This window comes from Mus musculus, chromosome 17 (assembly GCF_000001635.26).
Source record: "Mus musculus strain C57BL/6J chromosome 17, GRCm38.p6 C57BL/6J".
In the NCBI taxonomy this organism is placed as follows: Eukaryota; Metazoa; Chordata; class Mammalia; order Rodentia; family Muridae; genus Mus; species Mus musculus.
Window position 1 is genome coordinate 21,302,851 of NC_000083.6, and position 21,578 is coordinate 21,324,428.

General features: G+C 38.1%; 1 protein-coding gene and 1 pseudogene across 1 annotated transcript; one reads left to right on the forward strand and one right to left on the reverse strand.

Moving 5' to 3' along the window:
• The first annotated feature begins 11,166 nt into the window (after positions 1 to 11,166).
• On the forward strand, positions 11,167 to 12,036 carry Vmn1r237 (vomeronasal 1 receptor 237). Its single transcript, NM_134200.1, has one exon. The coding sequence runs from the start codon at positions 11,167 to 11,169 to the stop codon at positions 12,034 to 12,036; it is 870 nt and encodes a 289-aa protein (NP_598961.1).
• On the reverse strand, positions 20,181 to 20,914 carry Vmn1r-ps150 (vomeronasal 1 receptor, pseudogene 150; annotated as a pseudogene).

A 21,578-nucleotide genomic window follows, 5' to 3' on the forward strand; every position in this document is an offset into this window, starting at 1 on the left:
TGAATATCAATGCAAAAATCCTCAATAAAGTTCTTGCTAACCGAATCCAAGAACACATCAAAACAATCATCCATCCTGACCAAGTAGGTTTCATCCCAGGGATGCAGGGATGGTTCAATATACAGAACTCCATCAACGTAATCCAGTATATAAACAAACTCAAAGACGAGAAACATATGATCATCTCATTAGATGCAGAGAAAGCATTTGACAAAATCCAACACCCATTCATGATAAAAGTCTTGGAAAGATCAGGAATTCAAGGCCCATACCTAAACATGATAAAGGCAATCTACAGCAAACCAATAGCCAACATCAAAGTAAATGGTGAGAAGCTGGAAGAACTCTCACTAAAATCAGGGACTAGACAAGGCTGCCCACTTTCTCCCTACCTATTCAACATTATACTTGAAGTCCTAGCCAGAGCAATTCGACAACAAAATGAGATCAAGGTGTACAAATTGGCAAGGAAGAAGTCAAAATATCACTTTTTGGAGATGATATGATCGTATATATATATAAGTGACCCTAAAAATTCCACCAGAGAACTCCTAAACCAGATAAACAGCTTCAATGAAGTAGCTGGATATAAAATTAACTCAAACAAGTCAATGGCCTTTCTGTACACAAAGGATAAACAGGCTGAGAAAGAAATTAGGGAAACAATACCCTTCTCAATAGTCACAAATAATATAAAATACCTTGGCGTGACTCTAACTAAGAAAGTAAAAGATCTGTATGATAAGAACTTCAAGTCTCTAAAGAAAGAAATTAAAGAAGATCTCAGAAGATGGAAAGATCTCCCATTCTCATGGATCTGCAGGATCAATATAGTAAAAATGGCTATCTTGCCAAAAGCAATCTACAGATTCAATGCAATCCCCATCAAAATCCCAACTCAATTCTTCAACGACTTAGAAAGGGCAATCTGCAGATTCATCTGGAATAACAAAAAACCTAGGATAGCAAAAAGTCTTCTCAAGAATAAAAGACTCTCTGGTGGAATCACCACGCCTGACCTAAAGCTGTACTACCCAGCAATTGTGATAAAAACTGCATGGCACTGGTATAGTGACAGACAAGTAGACCAATGGAATAGAATTAAAACCCAGAAATGAACCCACACACCTATGGTCACTTGATCTTTGTCAAGGGAGCAAAAACCATCCAGTTGAAAAAAGACAGCATTTTCAACAAATGGTGCTGTCACAACTGGTTGTTATCATGTAGAAGAATGCGAATCGATCCATTCCTATCTCCTTGTACTAAGGTCAAATCTAAGTGGATTAAGGAACTCCACATAAAACCAGAAACACTGAAACTTATAGAGGAGAAAGTTGGGAAAAGCCTCGAAGATATGGGTACAGGGGAAAATTTCCTGAATACAACAGCAATGGCTTGTGCTGTAAGATGGAGAATTCATAAATGGGACCTCATAAAATTGCAAAGCTTCTGCAAGGCAAAAGACACCGTCAATAAGACAAAAAGGCCACCAACTAAGGCCACTAAGAAAGGATCGTTACCTATCATAAATCAGATAGGGGAATAATATCCAATATATATAAAGAACTCAAGAAGGTAGACTCCATAAAATCAAATAACCCCATTAAAAAATGGGGCTCATTTCTAAACAAAGAATTCTTACCTGAGGTATACCAAATGGCTGAGAAGCACCTGAAAAAATGTTCAACATCCTTAATCATCAGGGAAATGCAAATCAAAGCAACCCTGAGATTCCACCTGACAGCTGTCAGAATGGCTAATTTCAAAAATTCAGGTGACAGCAGATGCTGGCGAGGATGTGGAGAAAGAGGAACACTTCTCCATTTTTGGTGGGATTGCAAGCTTGTACAACCACTCTGGAAATCAGTCTGGCAGTTCCTCAGAAAATTGGACATAGTACTACCGGAGTATCCCGCAATACCTCTCCTGGGCATATATCCAGAAGATGTCCCAACTGGTACGAAGGACACATGCTCCACTATGTGCATAGCAGCCTTATTTATGATAGCCAGAAGCTGGAAAGAACCCAGATGCCCCTCAACCGAGGAATGGATACAGAAAATGTGGTACATCTACACAATGGAGTACTACTCAGCTATTAAAAAGAATGAATTTGTGAAATTCCTAGGCAAATGGATGGACCTGGAGGGCATCATCCTGAGTGAGGTAACACATTCACAAAGGAACTCACACAATATGTACTCACTGATAAGTGGATATTAGCCCAGAAACTTAGTGTACCCAAGTTATAAGATACAATTTGCTAAACACATGAAACTCAAGAAGAAAGAAGACCAAAGTGTGGACACTTTGCCCCTTCTTAGAATTGGGAACAAAACACCCATGGAAGGAGTTGCAGAGACAAAGTTTGGAGCTGAGACGAAAGAATGGGCCATCTAGAGGCTATCATACCCTGGGATCCATCCCATAATCAGCTTCCAAACGCTGAAACCTTTGCATATTCACTAGCAAGATTTTGCTGAAAGGACCCAGGTATAGCTGTCTCTTGTGAGACTATGCCGGGGCCTAGCCAACACAGAAGTGGATGCTTACAATCAGCTATTGGATGGATCACAGGGCTCCCAACGGAGGATCTAGAGAAAGTAACTAAGGAGCTGAAGGGATCTGCAACCCAATAGGTGGAACAACAATATGAACTAACCAGTACCCCCTGGATCTCGTGTCTCTAGCTGCATATGTATCAGAATATGACCCTGTTGGCCATCAGTAGAAAGAGAGGCTCATTGGTCGTGCAAACTTTATCTGCCTCAGTACAGGGGAAAGCCAGAGCCAAGAAGTGGGTGTGGGTGGTTAGGGGAGTCCGTGGGGGAGTGTTTGGGGGACTTTTGGGATAGCATTGGAAATGTAAATGAAATAAATACCTAATAAATAAATTTTTAAAAAAGGGAAAAAAAGAACAAGTGTCGCATTGCATTTTGTTCATCTTAATTGAAACAGTGAATATTGTTTCATCTGGGCTCTTTGCATATAACAGAAAATTTATTCAAAGCTATACCTCATATTAAATTGCAAGTATGTGAAAGGTTACAAGTGTTCTTTCTTAGAGTTCTACAAACTAGCTGACCTGTTTCATTAAAACCTTGAAAATTGTCCTCTATCATAAGCCATTGCAATTCCTTTCTTGAAAATTAGAAAGACTTAGGCTATGTTTATCTCAGGCCTCTGACCAATTATGGTATGTCCATTGGATGAAGATTCCCAGACATTATCAGAAATTCCATAGAAAGGACAGAAGAGTTCTAAGCATCTTATGCCTTCTACCCAGAATTACAAACCACATAGGACTGATCTTCCACTTAGTCCTCTGGACCTCTTGGACAAAGGTCCACTATAGAGTGATAACACAGAATTTATGCCCTTATTTGTGTACATTCTCCTTTTGCAAAATGTGTCTGGTAAAGCAGGATGTAAACACTGATTTGAAAACTGCAGTGTTTTCGTTTCCTTTTTTTTTGTTTTGTTTTGTTTTGTTTCGTTTTTTAGAATTTAGCTCCAGTTAAAACAGTGACTTCACACCCAGGGCCTATGAACTCCCCTGATAAATATCTCTATTGTGGTCAAAAGAACTCACCATAAACTTCTCATGAATAGATTTAGATGGATTCACAAATTATATGGTTACTACTATAGATGCCATGCAACTATTGTACTTCTACATGCAGTCTACTAAGTGTGCTGTCCACATAGTTCAGTAAAATCATAAATGGTCAAAAATGTCAAGGACACTTAACCTGATGCAAACTTAATGATGACTTCTAGGATTGCAGAAGCCATCATTATGCGGACATCCAACTCTGCTTATAGTTGAATTTTTCAATGTCCTGGAACCAAAGTGTTGAATTTTCAGAAATAATGTCTTTTTTCTTCTTTCAATCATCAACTATGGCATCAATAGTCAAGGTGACATTGGGGAGTAAATGAGCTCAAGCAGGCATTGTAATTTTCACTACTAATCACTTAAGAGAACTTTGACTAGGTGTCCGTTCCCATTCACACAGGTTCCCTTATTTCTTTACTTACAAATTTTATATTTTTCACATGCTTTTCCTATCTTGTGAAACACTCAAGGCTCATAAATATTTTGCAAGAAATCACAGGATTGTTGTCTTCTCTAAGCAATTACCAGTGTGTCTTAGTATTCTACAGATAATACAATACCAAAATAGAATACAAACAAGCATTAGCAAAGCATAAATAGTTTTTCTAACCTGGACCCATTGTTTTTCAAGACAGTAGTGCTGAGGAGAGCCATAAGGATACAGAGTACTGTGACATATAGATCTGAATTTGACTTAAGATTATGTAAGGACATAATAAATCTGTGTCCTGTTCTTAGAAACATAAATAGCGATAGTGTTCAAAAGGAAATTTTACATGCCTAAAGTCTATGTAGAAACACAGAAATTGCTGCAGCCTTCCTCAATTTCTAGAGAATAATTAGGAAAATTATGTTCTGACACCTCAGATACTTTTATAAAGACAAACAATATTGTTTTGCTTGGAAAACCTTTAGCACACTGGCCAGTGAAGCAGGATTCATTGTTGAATAGTAAACATGTAACTGGTTTATAGGTGATGTAATAATAAAAATGAGACTTGTACTACAAATTGTATTCAAGTTCTCACCTACCTTTTGTCAATTGGATTTCTTCCTTATGATTGGCGTTAATCAAGAGAGGCAAAATGGTCAATCAATCTCAATTAAGCCTTCTGAATTTACTCCTATTTCCCATCATTTCCATCTGCCTTATTGTAGATTGTTTCTATGTCTGTGGGGCCACTGCTTATCTCTGCAGTTGGCTTTAAAGATGTCTCTTACTGAAAAACACAGTTTTGGCAAAGGACAGAATGTTGACATTTTAAAGCATTTTGAACTTGCTGCTACACAAAGCTCCTTGGTTCTAGCAAGATACCAAGTGTCTTAGTCAGGATTTCTATTCCTGCACAAACATCATGACCAAGAAGCAAGTTGGGGAGGAAAGGGTTTATTTGGCTTACACTTCCATGTTGCTGTTCATCACCAAAGGAAGTCAGGACTGGAACTCAAGCAGGTCAGAAAGCAGGAGCAGATGCAGAAGCCATGGAGGGATGTTCCTTACTGGCTTGCTTCTCCTGGCTTGCTCAGCCTGCTCTCTTATTGAACCAAGACTACCAGCCCAGAGATGGTCCCACCCACAAGGGGCCTTTCCCCCTTGATCACTAATTGAGAAAATGCCTTACAGCTGGATCTCATGGAGGCATTTCCTCAACTGAAGCTCCTTTCTCTGTGGTAACTCCAGCTGTGTCAAGTTGACACAAAACTAGCCAGTACACCAAGCAACATAGTTGTCAGTACTATTTTAGCATATATGTATCAGATCAGAACAGAACACAAACAAACCCCAGAAACACCTTATCTTTCCTCAGCCCTCTCCACCTTTAGGAATAGATTACCTTCCTTTGTATTAATGGTCTGAATTGAGCTGTATCTCCTATTACATAATCATTACTATCTGCACTGTTTCACTGTCTGATATATATTACTGGATTCTCAGGCTTTATCCTTTATGAAAGTTTTTTTACTGGTGATATTTTTTTTTTTGCATTCTCTATCACTACAGCAGCACATGGGAATAGACATAGAGACTTACAGGTAGATATTACAAAGAGTGTGAAACCTTGGAACACTCAGCCGTAAATAAAGCGCCTTCGACAAATCCCACCCCTCAGTGTTGACAACATTTTCTGGAAGAGAAAGCAAAAAGAGTGTAAGATCCAAAGAGGATGGAGGACACAAAGAAAGCAAGACCCTCTACAGCAACATGGTCAAAGCTCATACATATTCACAGACACTATGGCAGCATGCACATGGTCTGCATGGGTCTGCAACAGGTCCTTTGCATGAATATTGTGACTTTCAGTTTAGTGTTTTTATTTAATCTTGAGTGTGTCATTGAGTGTGTATTAGATTCTGTTCCTTTTCCTTTGCTTATTCCCTTCTGTTTGCTTACTTTGTACAACTTCAATGTGTTAGTTTTCTATAGAACTTTTATTATATTTAATATTATATTCTATTGTTAATTCCTTAGAAATCTTGTGGTTTTCCAAATGGCAGACAGAGAGTGTTATGTGAATGTGACAGGAAATAGGGAAGAACTGGGAGGAGAAGAGAGAGTGAATCAAGATACATTACCTGAGAAATAAATCTATTTGAAAAAAGGAAAAAAGAGAATTCAGAATATCTTTTCACTTTAAAGCAGTGGTTATCAACCTATTAGTCATGACACTTCTGGCGTATAAAAGGCTGAGTACACAGGGATCTCATATCAGATATCATATGTACCAGATATTTACATTACTGTTCATAACTGTAGCAAAATTATAATTTTAAACTTGCAATAAAAATGAATTTATGGTTGGGGACACCACATGAATGGCAATAAATGGTTGAAGCAATAGGAAGTTTGAAAACAACCACTTGGAAGTTTTAACAAATTCTTCCTATCACTGATGATTCTTTTTGTTGTTGTTGTTGTTGTTTTGTTTTGTTTTGTTTTGTTTTTTGGGTTTTTGGCTTTGTTTAGTTTTGTTGTTGTTTTTTAATTTATTTTTTATTGGATATATTCTTTATTTACACTTTAAATGTTCTCCCATTTCCTGGTTTCCCCTACAAAAAAACACTCTCCTACTACCCCCTCTCACCTCCCCCTGCTCACCTACCCACCCACCCACTCCTGCTTCCTGTCCCTGGCATTCCCTCATACTAGGGCATAGATCCTTCATAGAACAAAGGGCCTCTCCTCCCATTGATGACCAACTAGGCTGTCCTCTGTTGCATATGAAGCTGGAGCCATTAGTCCCACCATTTACGCTCTTTGGTTGGTGGTTTAGTCCCTGGGAGCTCTCAGGTTACTGGCTAGTTCATATTGTTGTTCCTCCTATGAGGCTACAATTCCATTCAGCTCCTTGGGTCCTTTCTCTATCTCCTTTATTGGGGATCCTATGCTCAGTCAATGAATGGCTGTGAGCATCGTCTGTATTTGTGAGGCACTGGCAGAGCCTCTCAGGAGAGAGCTATATCAGGCTCATGTCAGCAAGCACTTGTTGGCATCCACAACAGTGTCTGGGTTTGGTGACTGTAAATAGGATGGTGATTCTCTTAATTATTATTTCTTTTTTTAAAATTTTTATCGGATATTTTCTTATTTACACTTCAAATGTTATCCCCTTCCCAACCCGCCCCCAAGAAACGCCACATCCCACCTCTTCTCTCCCTACTTCTATGAGGGTGTTCTCCTTTCTTAGAAGGACCAAAGCTCCCACACGTTGGTCTTCCTTATTCTTGAGTTTCATGTGCTTTGTGAATTCTATCTTGGGTATTCGGAGCTTTTGAGCTAATATCCACTTATCAGTGAATACATAACATGTATGTTCTTTTGTGACTGGGTTACCCCACTCAGGATTATATTTACTAGTTGCATCCATTTGCCTATGAATTTCTTAGTTTTTAATAGCTGAGAAGTACTCAATTGTGTAAATGTACCCTTTTTTCTGTATCCAATCCTCTGTTGAGGATTCTTTCCAGCTCCTGGCTGTTAGGAACCTAGTGGAGTATATGTCCTCAATTCTCCTAATTATTATTTATTTTACATGCTTGAGAATTTTAATGGATGTACATTTTGTGCATAACTCAGCACTCTTTCATTAAAGTCTTATATTTCTACCCATAAAAGAAGTGAAAGGACAACTTGATATGGGCATTTTCCTACTTTCCTGACAATTCAGAAGCTTTTTCAGAGGTTAGCACACAAGTGAACTTTACCCATTGTAGTCACTTCCTTCTTCAGTATTCATGTTTTTCTGGCAGATATATGAGCTTCTGTTCTTTACTGTATTACCCAGAACAAAGTACATGCAATGGTCACCACAACCTACAATATTGTCCCTAATGTGCTGCTTTCAAGAATTGCAACACGTATTTTTGGTGAATCTGCTGCTTTATTGGCATCCCTTTATTCCTGGGGAAGACAAGATTCTTCATAGAGGTTGCCATCCTATGCCACTTAGAGGAAAACTGTTGTCCTGATATCCCAACTAAAAATGTTTCATATTCAGTAGCTCAGATTAATTGCTCATCAGTTTTTTCAGGGAACATGCAACTAACACTACAGCATGAAGTGGCACCATCCAATATAGCACAGGCATAGATAGCTACATCTACATGGCTACCTCTATCTGTTATCTCACCATGCAGCTTCTAAAATGAAGCAGGTTTTTGGTTCTTTTCATTCTATCAAGATGCCAATTATTGTTGCTAATAATTCCTGGGAGCCTGTAAATGTATATTCACCACAAATAGAGAGAGTATCAATAATAAATGAAGAAAATAGCACCAGTCACATCTAGTTTAGTAGTCCAGTGGGATCAGTGTGATTTCTTTCAAGAATCCAGAAGAAGAGTTATATTATCCTGCTCAATCATCTTGGAAGATGTACTTTCAGAAAATTCTGTTTCTTGTATGGAAAACATTGTTTCCTTCCTGTTACTGATATCAACCAGTACTGATAAATGACGCTTTCTTCAGTTGTAAAAGTGAAATAAAAACAATTAACTTCAAAGACAGCATTTGATCTCAACATTTTCCAAGGTGAATGTATATTATTCACATCCTGTCCTGAAAACTTAAAAGACACAAATAATCTATTTCTATCACTGAATTTCTTCTCTACAATTAATGAGACAGAATTCTCATTTAAGGAATGGATAAACTGAATTTGGCTCCATGACACCTCAGGTAATCAGAAATGGATTAATGCAAGTGTGCCTTGCTCATGTTTGCAAGACATACCAAAGAATTTCATCAACCTTATCAGTCTTCAGGGACATGAGAATATAACAATAACAGCAAGCTGCTACATTTCATTGAGATGATAGCAAAAAGGGTTTTTGATGCAAGACACCTGGGGAAAAGATACTCAGAAAAGTTTTCCCCTGCTTCATGCAAACTTGGGTACCCACTACTACTGAAGGTGAAATTTTAATTGCATGTCTGAAGGGAGGTGAGGTCACAGAATTATATGTCCATATCTCAGATACTGGCTTGCTCCCTCTAGTATATTTCAAGGTCCATAAGACCTTTGCACTAAGATCAGCATCCTGGCAAGAGAAACAGCACTTTGAATGCATCCAGTGGAGTCTGTGAGTCAGAGTCCATAAAGAAAATCCATCGGAAGACTCTAGCTAAGCATAACTTCCATGAAACTCAGCTTGGAATTGCACTATGTCACATGACAACTAGCAATTGGAGAAGCATCTGAATCATGGGCTCGGGATACAAACAAAATTTACATGAGGTAATAAACACATAACACAGTCTCTGACATTCTTACATTCATGAGTCCTTCACTAAATTTTTGTGATTTATTTCAAAGGCTAGTGAAACCTGGACTACAAGGTGCTGAAAACTTGATTTCACATCATTCTACTTCTTAGCCATGATCCTGAGAATCTTTCCTATGGATGATCTGACTCTACAGTTTCAAGAGGTGTTCTTCAGGCAGAGGGTAGAAGGTAAAATAGACTATGAAATCCAAAGCTGACAACATAGCCAAAGGTAGATTGCTTGAAGAGGTAGTCTTAAATTTGAAACATGAGGCCATTGATGGAGAAAGAGACTTCATATTCTCTGAAAAGAGTGTAGTCTGCAATCATAATTTACCTTGTTCCCTCCTAAAGTATGCTCAGAAAATTTTCATAATAATAAGACCTGTTGATTACCAATCTGAACACTGACAGTCAGATGTAGTCTATCTTGTTTTCACATATGTTCAGATTCTACCTTTGAACAGAAATATATAAACATTGGATGAATTTGACTGTTGAGTATATGATGATGTGAAGGAGTAAACTGAGTTTCTTTACATGTTAAAATATAGCTATGAACCTGATGAATTATCTAAGGAATGCTATAGTTTATTTATGTTTTTAATTTTAGGAGGCTGAAGGTGGAAATGTATTCTATTTATTTGTGTGTGTGTGTGTGTATGTGTGTGTGTGTGTGTGTGTGTAAGCATGAATGCACAACTGTGCATCACATATGTTCCTGGAATGTTCAAAGGCCAGAAGAAGATCTTGGAACCCAAAAACTAGATATATAGTTGTTTGTAAGCTACCGTTTGTACTGAGAACTAAACCCAGGTTCTCTAAATAAGCAGCCAGTGCTCTTAAATACCGGCCCATCTCTCTAGCCACAAGTTCTTCATTGGTTAAAGAGCACAAAACATGATGCTGACAAAAGGCAGTGGGTACACATCATACTGGAGTTAAATGGTTTGCAAAACTTATAATCCTGTACAGAGATTACTGTTTCAGGCACCAGTTAGCACTGAATTTTATCATCAGGTCCACAGTCATAATGTTGTGATCTACACCCTTTTCCTTTGTCCTTACTTTGTTTCTGAAAAATAATATATGGTGTGAGAATATTATTAGTTTCTCTTATGCTATCATTTTATTTCCTTTACTATCATGAGTATAAATAAACTATTAGGCTGCATTGAAAATTTGGGACATTTTCATGGTTTTACGTACTTCTCCTGAGACTGTAATTCCTGCTGTACATTAAAATTCCCGGGGTTCACTAGAATATTTCATCCTGCAAAAATCATGTACACATTTTAACTACAAAATTATTCCACATTAGTAATTTGAAAATATAAAATATGTAATTCATATAAAATATATGAGGCTGTTGAATTTACAAATATATTTGAATGATTTTTCAGGTAGTTGTGGATCTCAATAGCCTATCTGTCAATTTTGTGTACTTAAAGTCCTCACTTTCAAAAATAACAAAGCATGGATGTATGAATACTTGACTTACAGGAGCTTATCTTATTTTTCCTCATCTGCTTATCTGAAACTAGAGCAGAAGCTTCTGCTCATATGAATAATGACTACGTGGTATACACATCATTCCAAACTAGGAATGATACATGATACACTCTGAGATTATAATGAAGTTTTTTGAATCCCTGTAAATAATCAAGGAAGCCTTCTGCATAAGCCTAATTATGAATATAGAATATAGAAAATAGTATAGTGCATACAGCCTGTGTTTCACCTTCCCATGTCAGAACTCTTAAGACCACAAATTTTGAAAGCATGGAAAACAGTGACATTGTAATTAGTGTGATCTTCTTATCACAGACTGTAGTTGGGATCCTGGGCAACTCCTTCTTAGTCTACCATTATCTGATGCTTTACTACATGAGGTGCAGACTAAAGTTCACAGACTGGATTCTGCAGCACTTGATTGTAGCCAACTTCTTAACTCTACTGTGTAAAGGAATCCCCCATACTGTGTCTGCCTTTGGGTTGAAAAACTTCCTCGATGACATTGGTTGTAAACTGACCTTCTATCTTCACAGAATAGGGAGGGGTGTTTCCATCAGCAGCACCTGCTTTCTGAGTGTCTTCCAGGCCATCACCATCAGTCCAAGTGCTTCCAGGTGGACACAGCTTAAAGCCAAGTCTCCCAGTTACATTGCTTCCTGTGTGTACATGAGTTGGGCCCTGTCATTCTTAGTAAATATAGCTTTTCCCATGGACATGAGAGCAAGACAAAACAATAGGAACATTACACGCCTAAGGGTGTATGGTATCTGTTCTACTGTTCATCATAACAAGGTCAGTGACATTATCAATGCAGTATTACTCTCTATTCCTGATGTGGTGTTCATGGTGCTGATGGTTTGGTCCAGTGGCTACATGGTTTGTATTCTTTACAGACATAAGCAGAGGATGAAGCACATTCATAGGAGTACCTTTTCATTCAGGTCCTCTGCTGAGTTTAGAGCCACAAAGACCATTCTGCTCTTGGTGAGCACCTTTGTCTTTTTTTACACAATTTCTTGCCTCTTCCAAATTAATTTGGCTCTTTTCCATAACCCAACCTCATTATGGGTGAACATGGCTTCAGTAGTTACTGCATGTTTCCCAACTGTGAGTCCCTTTCTGGTGATCTCCAGTTAACTCTGCGAGCCTTCACTCTGTTATGCTTGTGCAGGAAACAGAATATCCTACTGATATCAGTAACATCAAGATTGTATGGTTTTAATAATGTTATGTATTTTATACAATTACATAGACATACTCAATCATGTCACAAAAGCAGGTGGTGGGTATTCATGAACTAAATAGTGAATGTATTATGAAGTGTATTTTTTCCATATCTTATATTTTGTCACTTAAACAATATTAATCAACTTTTATAAATAATGTCATACTTTGTAAAACAATGCTTTGGTTTACAATATATTTTGATATTATTTATCTTCCCTTTTACTACAGCAACAGGCTAAATTTTATTGGATAATTTTTTCTCCAACACTATTCTAGATTTATTGAAGTATGATTGAAACTGAAATTTCATTTTTATATTATATTATATCTTATGATCATTTCCTACATATATATGGTTATATGATATATATATGGATATGGATATACATTTGTTCATATATGCAATGAATATTTGATTACTATAATCAAATTATGTGACATTATTCACTGGGTAGTTTTGCGTCAACAACACAGCTAGAGTAATTTGGAAAAAGTGAACCTCAATTAAGAAAATACCACCAACAGATTGTCCTATGGTCTGTCTATCAGATTGTCCTATGGTCTGTCTATCAGATTGTCCTATGGTCTGTCTATCAGATTGTCCTATGGTCTGTCTATCAGGCATTTTCTTGATTAATGTGTGACATAACAAGGTCCTGCTCTCAGTGAATAATGTAATCCCTTAGGAATTAGTATTTGTGGGTATAAGAAAGCAACTTGAGCAAGCCAGGGTTGGGAAAGACTGTAAAACTGTTTCCTCCATGGCTTCTGCTTCAATCCTTTGCTTTAGTTTACTGCCTTGAGTCCCTGACCTTACTTCCATCAGTGATACAATATTGCTTGAATGTGCAGCCCACCCACTCCTGCTTCCTGACCCTGACAATCCCCTGAACTATATGATCTTCCCAAGACCAAGGGCCTCTCCTCCCATTGATGGCCAACTAGGCCATCCTTTCCTACATATGCAACTAGAGAGAGACACAGCTCTGGGGGGTAATGGTTAGTTCATCTCATTGTTCCTTTTATAGGGTTGCAGACCTGTTTATCTCATTGGGTACTTGCTCTAGCTTCTTCATTAGGGGTCCTGTGTTCCATCCAATAGTGATGTGAGCATCCACTTCTGTATTGGCCAGGCATTGGCATAGACTCACAAGAGAGAGCTAAATCAGGGTCCTATCGGCAAAATCATTCTGGATTATGCAATAGTGTCTGGCTTGGAGGTTGTATATGGGATGGATCCCGTGGTGGGGCATTTTCTGGATGGTCTTTCTTTCCCTCTTAGCTCTGAACTTTGCCTCTGTAACTCCTTCCTTGGGTATTTTGTTCCCCATTCTAAGAAGGAACAAAATATTCACCAAAGTACCCATCTTGGTCTTCCTTCTTCTTGAGGATCATGTGTTTAGCAAATAGTGTCTTGGATATTCTAAGTTTCTGGGCTAATATCCCCTTATCAGTGAGTGCATAATATGTGTGTTCTTTTGTGACTGGGTTACCTCACTCAGAATGATATCCTCTAGATGCATCTATTTGCCTAAGAATTTCATGAATTCACTGTTTTTGATACCTGAGTACCCCGTTGTGTAAATGTACCACATTTTCTGTATCCATTCCTCTCTTGAGGGACATCTGGGTTCTTTCCAGCTTCTGACTATTATAAATAAGGCTTCTATGAACATAGTGCAGCATGTATCCTTATTACAAGTTGGAACAGCTTCTGGGTATATACCCAGGAGAGGAATTGCTGAATCTTCAGGTAGTACTATGTCAAATTTTCGAAGGAACCTCCAGACTGATATCCAGAGTGGTTGTGCCAGCTTGCAATCCCACCAGCAATGGAGGAGTGTCCCTTTTTCTCCACATCCTCGCCAGCATCTGCTGTCACCTGAGTTTTGTATCTTAACCATTCTTACTGGTGTGAGGTGGAATCTCAGGGTTGTTTTGATTTGCATTTGCCCTGATGATTAAGGATGTTGAACATTTTTTCAGGTGTTTCTCAGCCATCAGTATTCCTCAGTTGAGAATTCTTTCTTTAGCTCTGTACCACATTTTTAATAGGGATATTTGATTTCTGGTGTCCAACTTACTGTGTTCTTTATGTATATATTGAGTATTAGTCCCCTATCAGATTTAGGATTGCTAAAGATCCTTTCCGAATCTGTTAGTGGCTGTTTTGTCTTATTGACAGTGTCTTTTGCCTTACAGAAGCTTTGCAATTTTATGAGGTCCCATTTGTGGATTCTCTATCTTACAGTACAAGACATTGCTGTTCTATTCAAGAATTTTCCCCCTGTGCCCATATCTTTGAGGCTCTAACCTACTTTCACCTCTATAAGTTTCAGTTTCTCTGGTTTTATGTGGAGTTCCTTGATCCACATAGACTTGACTTTAGTATAAGGAGATAAGAATGGATAAATATGCATCCTTCTACAACAAAACTGTCAGTTAAGCCAGCACCATTTGTTGAAAATGCTGTCTTTTTTCTACTGCATGGTTTTAGCTCCCTTGTCAAAGATCAAGTGACAATAGGTATTTGGGTTCATTTGTGGGTCTTTAGTTCTATTCCTTTGATCGACCTGTCTGTTGCTGTACCAGTACCATGCAGTTTTTATCACAATTGCTCTGTAGTACAGCTTTAGGTCAGGCAGGGTGATTCCACCAGAGGTTCTTTTATCCTTGAGAAGAGTTTTTGCTATACTAGATTTTTTGTTATTCCAGATGAATTTGCAAATTGCCCTTTCTAACTCAGTGAAGAATTGAATTAGAATTTTGATTGGGATTGCATTGAATCTGTAAATTGCTTTTAACACGATAGCCATTTTTGCTATATAAATACTGCCAATCCATGAACATGAGAGATCTTTCCTTCTGAGATCTTTGATTTCTTTCTTTGGAGAATTGAAGTTCTTATCATACAGATCTTTCATTTCCTTAGTTAGAGTCACACCAAGATATTTTATACTATTTGTGAATATTGTGAAGGGTGTTGTTTCCCTAATTTCTTTCTCAGCCTGTTTATTCTTTGTATAGAGAAAGGCCACTGATTTGTTTGAGTTAATTTTATATCCAGGTACTGCACTGAAGCTGTTTATCAGGTTTAGGAGTTCTCCAGAAGAAATTTTAGGATCACTTATATATACTATCATATCATCTGCAAAAAGTGATATTTTGACTTTTTCCTTTCCAATTTTTATCCCCTTGATCTCCTTTTGTTGTCGAATTGTTCTGGCTAGGATTTCAAATATTCTACTGAATAGGTAGGGAGAAAGTGGGCAGCCTTGTCTAGTCCCTGATTTTAGTGGGATTGCTTCCAGCTTCTCTCAATTTAGTTTGATGTTGTCTAATGGTTTGATGTATATTGCTTTTTATTATGTTTAGTTATGGGCCTTGAATTCCTGCTCTATCCAAGACTTTTATCATGAATGGGTGTTGGATTTTGTCAAATGCTTTCTCAGCATCTAACAAGATGATCATGTGGTTTTTGTCTTTGAGTTTGTTTATATAGTGGATTGGGTTGATGCATTTCCATATATTAAACCATTCCTACATCCTTGGAATGAAGCCTACTTGATCATGATGGACGATTGTTTTGATGTATTCTTGGATTCGGTTAGTGAGAATTTTATTGAGGATTTTTGCATCGATATTCATAAGGGAAATGGGACTGAAGTCCTCTATCATTGCTAGGTCCTTCTGTGGTTTAGGTATCAGAGTAATCGTGACTTCATAAAATGAATTGGGTAGAGTACCTTCTGTTTCTATTTTCTGGAATAGTTTGAGGAGAACTGGAATTGGACTTCTTTGGAAGTCTGATAAAATTCTGCACTAAACCCATCTGGTCCTGGGCTTTGTTGTTGTTGTTGTTGTTGTTGTTGTTGTTGTTGTTGTTGGGAGACTATATATGACTGCTTCTATTTTTTAGGGAACATGGGACAGTTTAGATCATTAATCTGATCCTGATTTTAATTTGATACCAGGTATCTGTCTGGAAATTTGTCCGCTTCATTCAGGTTTTCCAGTTTTGTTGAGTATAGCCCTTTGTTGTAGGATCTGATGGTGTTTTGGATTTTCTCAGGATCTGTTGTTATGTCTCCTTTTAATTTCTGATTTTGTTAGTTAGGATACTGTCCCTGTGCCCTCTAGTGAGTCTGGCTAAGGGTTTATCTATCTTGTTGATTTTCTCAAAGAACCAGATCCTGGTTTGGTTGATTCTTTGAATAGTTCTTTTTGTTTCCACTTGGTTGATTTTGGCCCTGAGTTTGATTATTTCTTGCCTTCTACTCTTCTTGGGTGAATTTGCTTCCTTTTGTTCTAAACCTTTTAGGTGTGCTGTCAAGTTGCTAGTGGACGCTCTCTCTAGTTTCTTTTTGGAAGCACTCAGAGCTATAAGTTTTCCTCTTAACACTATTTTAATTGTGTCCCATAAGTTTGGGTATGTTGTGGCTTCATTTTCATTAAATTCTAAAATGTCTTTAATTTCTTTCTTTATTTCTTCTTTGACTAAGGTATCACTGAGTAGAGTGTTGTTCAGCTTCCACACGAATGTTGGACTTCTATTATTTATGTTGGTATTGACGATTATCCTTAGTCTATTGTGATCTGATAGGATGCATGGGATAATTTCAATATTTTTGTATCTGTTGAGGCCTATTTCATGACCAATTATATGGTCAATTTTGGAGAAGGTGTCAAGAGGTGCTGAGAAGAAGGTATGTCTATTTGTTTTAGGATAAAATGTTCTGTAGACATTTGTTAAATCTATTTCTTTCATAACTTCTGTTAGTTTCTGTGTTTCTCTGTTTCATTTCTGTTTCCAGGATCTGTCATTGATGAGAGTGTGGTATTGAAGTCTCCCATTATTATTGTTTGAGCTTTATATAGTTTCTTTAATGAATGTGGATGCTCTTGCATTTGGAGCATAGATATTCAGAATTGAGAGTTCATCTTGGAAGATTTTACCTTTGATGATTATGAAGTGACCCTCCCTCTCTTTTTGATAACTTTGTGTTGGAAGTCAATTTTATTCGATATTAGAATGGCTACTCCATATTGTTTCTTCAGACCATTTTCTTGGAAAACTGTTTTTCAGCCTTTTACTGTGAGGTAGTGTCTCTCTTTATCCCTGAGGTGGGTTTCCTGTAAGTAGCAAAAAGTTGGAACCAGTTCATGTAGTCAGACTGTTAGTCTATGTCTTTTTATTTGGGAATTGAGTCCATTGATATTAAGAGATATTAAAGAAAAGTAATCATTGATTCCTATTATTTTTGTTGTGAGAGTTGGGATTCTGTTTCTGTGGCTGTCTTCTTCTAGGTTTGTTGAAGGATTACTTCCTTGCTTGAGCTAGGGTGTAGTTTCCATCCTTCTGTTGGTGTTTTCCCATTATTATCCTCTGAAGGGCTGGATTCATGGAAAGATAATGTGTGAATTTGGTTTTCTCATAAAATACTTTGATTTCTCCTTCTATGGTAATTGAGAGTTTTTCCTGGGTATAGTAGCCTGGGCTGGTATTTGTGTTCTCTTAGGGTCTGTATAATATCTGTCCAGGATCTTCTGGCTTTCATAGTCTCTGGTAAGAAGTCTAGTGTAATTCTAATAGGTCTGCCTTTGTATGTTACTTGACCTTTTTCCCTTACTGCTTTTATTATTCTATCTTTATTTATTGAAATTGTTGTTCTGATTATTATGTGTTGGGAGGAATTATTTTTTTCTGGTCCAGTCTATTTGGAGTTCTGAAGGCTTCTTGTATGTTCATGGACATCTCTTTCTTTAGGTTAGGAAATTTCCTTCTATAATTTTGTTGAACATATTTACTGGCCCTTTAAGTTGAAAATCGTCATTCTCATCTATATCTATTATCCATAGGTTTGGTCTTCTCATTGTATCCTGGATTTCCTCGATGTTTTAGTTTAGGATCTTTTTGCATTTTGTGTTTTCTTTGATTGTTGTACCCATGTTCTCTATAGAATCTTCTGTACTTGATATTCTCTCATCTACCTCTTGGATTCTGTTTCTGATGCTTGCATCTATGGTTCCTGATTTCTTTCCTAGGGTTTCTATCTCCAGAGTTGTCTCCTTTTGGGTTTTCTTCATTGTTTCTACTTCAATTTTTAGATCTTGGAAGGTTTTTGTTCAAATCCATCACCTGTTTGGTTGTGTTTTCCTATAGTTCTTTAAGGGATTTTTGCGTTTCCTCTTTAAGGACTTCTGCCTGTTTAGCAATGTTTTCCTGTAATTCTTTAAGAACGTCTACCTGTTTAGCAGTGTTCTCCTGTATTTCTTTCAGTGAGTTATTAATGCCATTCTTAAAATCCTCTACCAGCATCATGAGATATGATTTTTAGATCCAAATCTTGCTTTTCGGGTATGTTGGGGTATCCAGGACTCGCTGTGGTGCGTATACTGGGTTCTGATGATGCCCAGTGGTCTTGGTTTTGGTTAGTAAGATTCTTTTGTGTGTGTGTGTGTGTGTGTGTGTGTGTGTTAGCACCAAATCATTTTTTCCAATTTTTTATTAGGTATTTTCTTCATTTACATTTCAAATGCTATCCCGAAAGACCCCTATACCCTCCCCTACCCCTGCTCCCCTGCCCACCAACTCCCACTTCTTGGCCGTGGTGTTCCCCTGTACTTGAGCATATAAAGTTTGTAAGACCAAGGGTCCTCTCTTCCCAATGATGCCCAACTAGGCCAACTTCTGCTACATATGCAGCTAGAGACACGAGCTCTGGGGGTACTGGTTAGTTCATATTGTTGATCCACCTATAGTGTTGCAGACCCCATCAGCTCCTTGGGTACTTTCTCTAGCTCCTCCATTGGGGACCCTGTGTTCCATACAATAGATGACTGTGAGCATCCACTTCTGTGTTTTCCAGGAACTGGCACAAACTTTTAATAAGATTCTTAATTTGCCTTTGCCATCTGGTAATCTCTGGTGTTAGATGTTCTAGTTGTCTCTGGCTGGAGCTTGTTCCTCCTGTGATTCTTTAGCCTCTGTAAGCACTCCTGGGAGACCAACTCACTCCTGTGTCCCAGTGGTCAGAACACTCTCTGCAGGCAAGCTCTCCTCTGGCAGGGAAAGTGCACAGAAGTTTGGAGCTCAGATCACCTCATGATTCCTGTTTTCAGAGCCCTCCCTGGAGGCCCACTCTCCTCTGGCAGGGAAGGTGTCCATGGGTCTGTGTCTCAACTCTGTCTCCTGTCAGTGATCTCTTGGTCCTGGGTGTGCTAGGGTGCCTGCAGCGTGGAGAATCCTCTGGAGCCCTCAGCGGAGATCTCACCAAAGATGGGGTTGATGTGGTGCTGACCAGGATGAACCCCAGCAGCTTACCAGGCAGGTGTCCTTTGTCCCTGTTCCTGCTAGCACAAGATCTTCTGGATTTTTTGGAACTGATGTTGTGTTCCACTCACCAATGATCTCCCGGTCCCAAGTGTACTAGGGTTCCTGCAGCATGAAGAGTCCTCTGGGTCCCCTACATCAAATTTCTTAATATTATACTAGAGCTGTTTAATTTTTCATAGAATACATTATAATTGTCATCATTGGTATGATCATATGTGACCCATTCACTGTAAGACAGTCTGGCATTCAGAGTTTCACATTCAACCAGCAGGAAATATCCAACCATCCTCAGTGTCTGTCTTTACAAAATTGTCTATTTCTCCTTAAGTTGTACATTGGATAAACCTCAAGTTTGTTTTAAAAAGCAAATTTTACATGTGTCAGATATATTATCTGAATTTGGTCGAGAGTCTTGTGATGGTAGATTCATGGTTCACCAAAACCAAATGGCTGATGTTTGGGATACATGTAGAAATAAAGGCAGAGGTGTTCATTAGCCATTTACAAGAAATATTAAAGACAGGAATATAAGGATAAAAGGCGGATAAGAGTGTATAAAAAGACACAATGAAGCCAGGAGATGTGGCTCATGCCTTTAATCCCAGCACTTGGGAGGCAGAGGCAGGTGGATTTCTGAGTTTAAGGCCAGCCCGGTCTACAAAGTGAGTTCCAGGACAGCCAGGACTACACAGAGAAACCTTGTCTTGAAAAAACAAACAAACAAAAAAGACACGATGGTGCACACCAAGGTCAAGATGTGTTGGATAGCTGTCAACTAAGGTGAGGGTCTGGAAGAAAACCTTACCATGTGTATATACTCCATCTGTGCCTGTGAGGTATGCAAATAATGGTACTGCTAGACCAGAACATAAACTCTAAGCATGAAACTTAAGGTAGCAATACCAATACTATATACAATGAACTTTCAATTCCATCATGAAACCCTGCAAAACAGTACCCAGAATCTCTTTTCCATGTGATGTTTTTGAAATTCAAATGTCAGTGGATGTACACAGGGAAAATTACGTTTATCAACATATATAAAACCCAACAAAGTGAAATAGACACACCAACATACAGGGGAGCTTTTCTTTTAAGCTCCTTGCTGCTGGAGTCTACAGGGCTCATCTTAATAGCCTGAAAGACACTGAGTATGCACGTTGTTACAACTGACACACCTCTGTCCACTCTGTAAATATACATAATGAATATACATACAAATTCATGAAGTACATGTTTGACTCCAAATGCTGTCACTGTCTGTGGGATTCCTTTGGAAACCATGATAAGGGTATTAACTATGGTCAGGTCCTGAATCATTTTGTCTATGGGCTTGAACCTAAATTCAGTGACACACAGCCAGACATAATGATAAAGAAAAGATACATTTGCTAAAATTCCAAGTAAGGTTTTTAATGAAAGCATGGTTCCTGCTAAAGTATGAGAGATCATTGTGTCATAGGAATGTGTTGGTAATTTCCTTGTTCTAAGGTAAAATAACCTTTGACAATGCTTAACAAAATTTACATTTGATTGTATGGTTCATGGAACTTCTGGAGGTTTCAGGAGTCTGAAACAAACGTAAATATAATCAAATGATTTGCTCCAATCTTGAGACTGTGTGAATCAATGACAAGTGTAAGTAACAAATGATCACAACTCATGTCACATGGTATCATTAGGATTCTGGATTTAAATCACCCTGTAAATGAACAAAAGTCAGGGGTGTTCATGTCTCTTCTATAAAACAACACTCTTTCAATTTTATTTATAAACACCCCTTATTATACTTAATGTCTGTTGTGTGTGTGAGAGTGGTAGTGTACTTGTATGTGACTACAGGTATACATATGATGCAGCATGTGTTTAGGAGTCAAAGGGAAATCTTACATATTTCCCTTATCTTCAAGACAAGGTCTCTTGTTTGCCACTATGCATGCCAGGCTAGTTGTTCATGAGCTTCTTTCTCATGTTTTGTCTTGCTTTAGCAGTGCTGTGACTACAGACACACGCTACCACACATTTGAGTTCCAAGAATTCAAACTCAGGTCCCTTAGATTGCATAGCAAGTACTTTTACTCAGTAGGTCATTTCTTCAGACTTTCCTTATACCTTA

Excerpts from the sequence above, each read along its gene's own strand:
- Vmn1r237 (NM_134200.1), top strand. The coding sequence starts at position 11,167 with ATGGAAAACAGTGACATTGTAATTAGTGTGATCTTCTTATCACAGACT.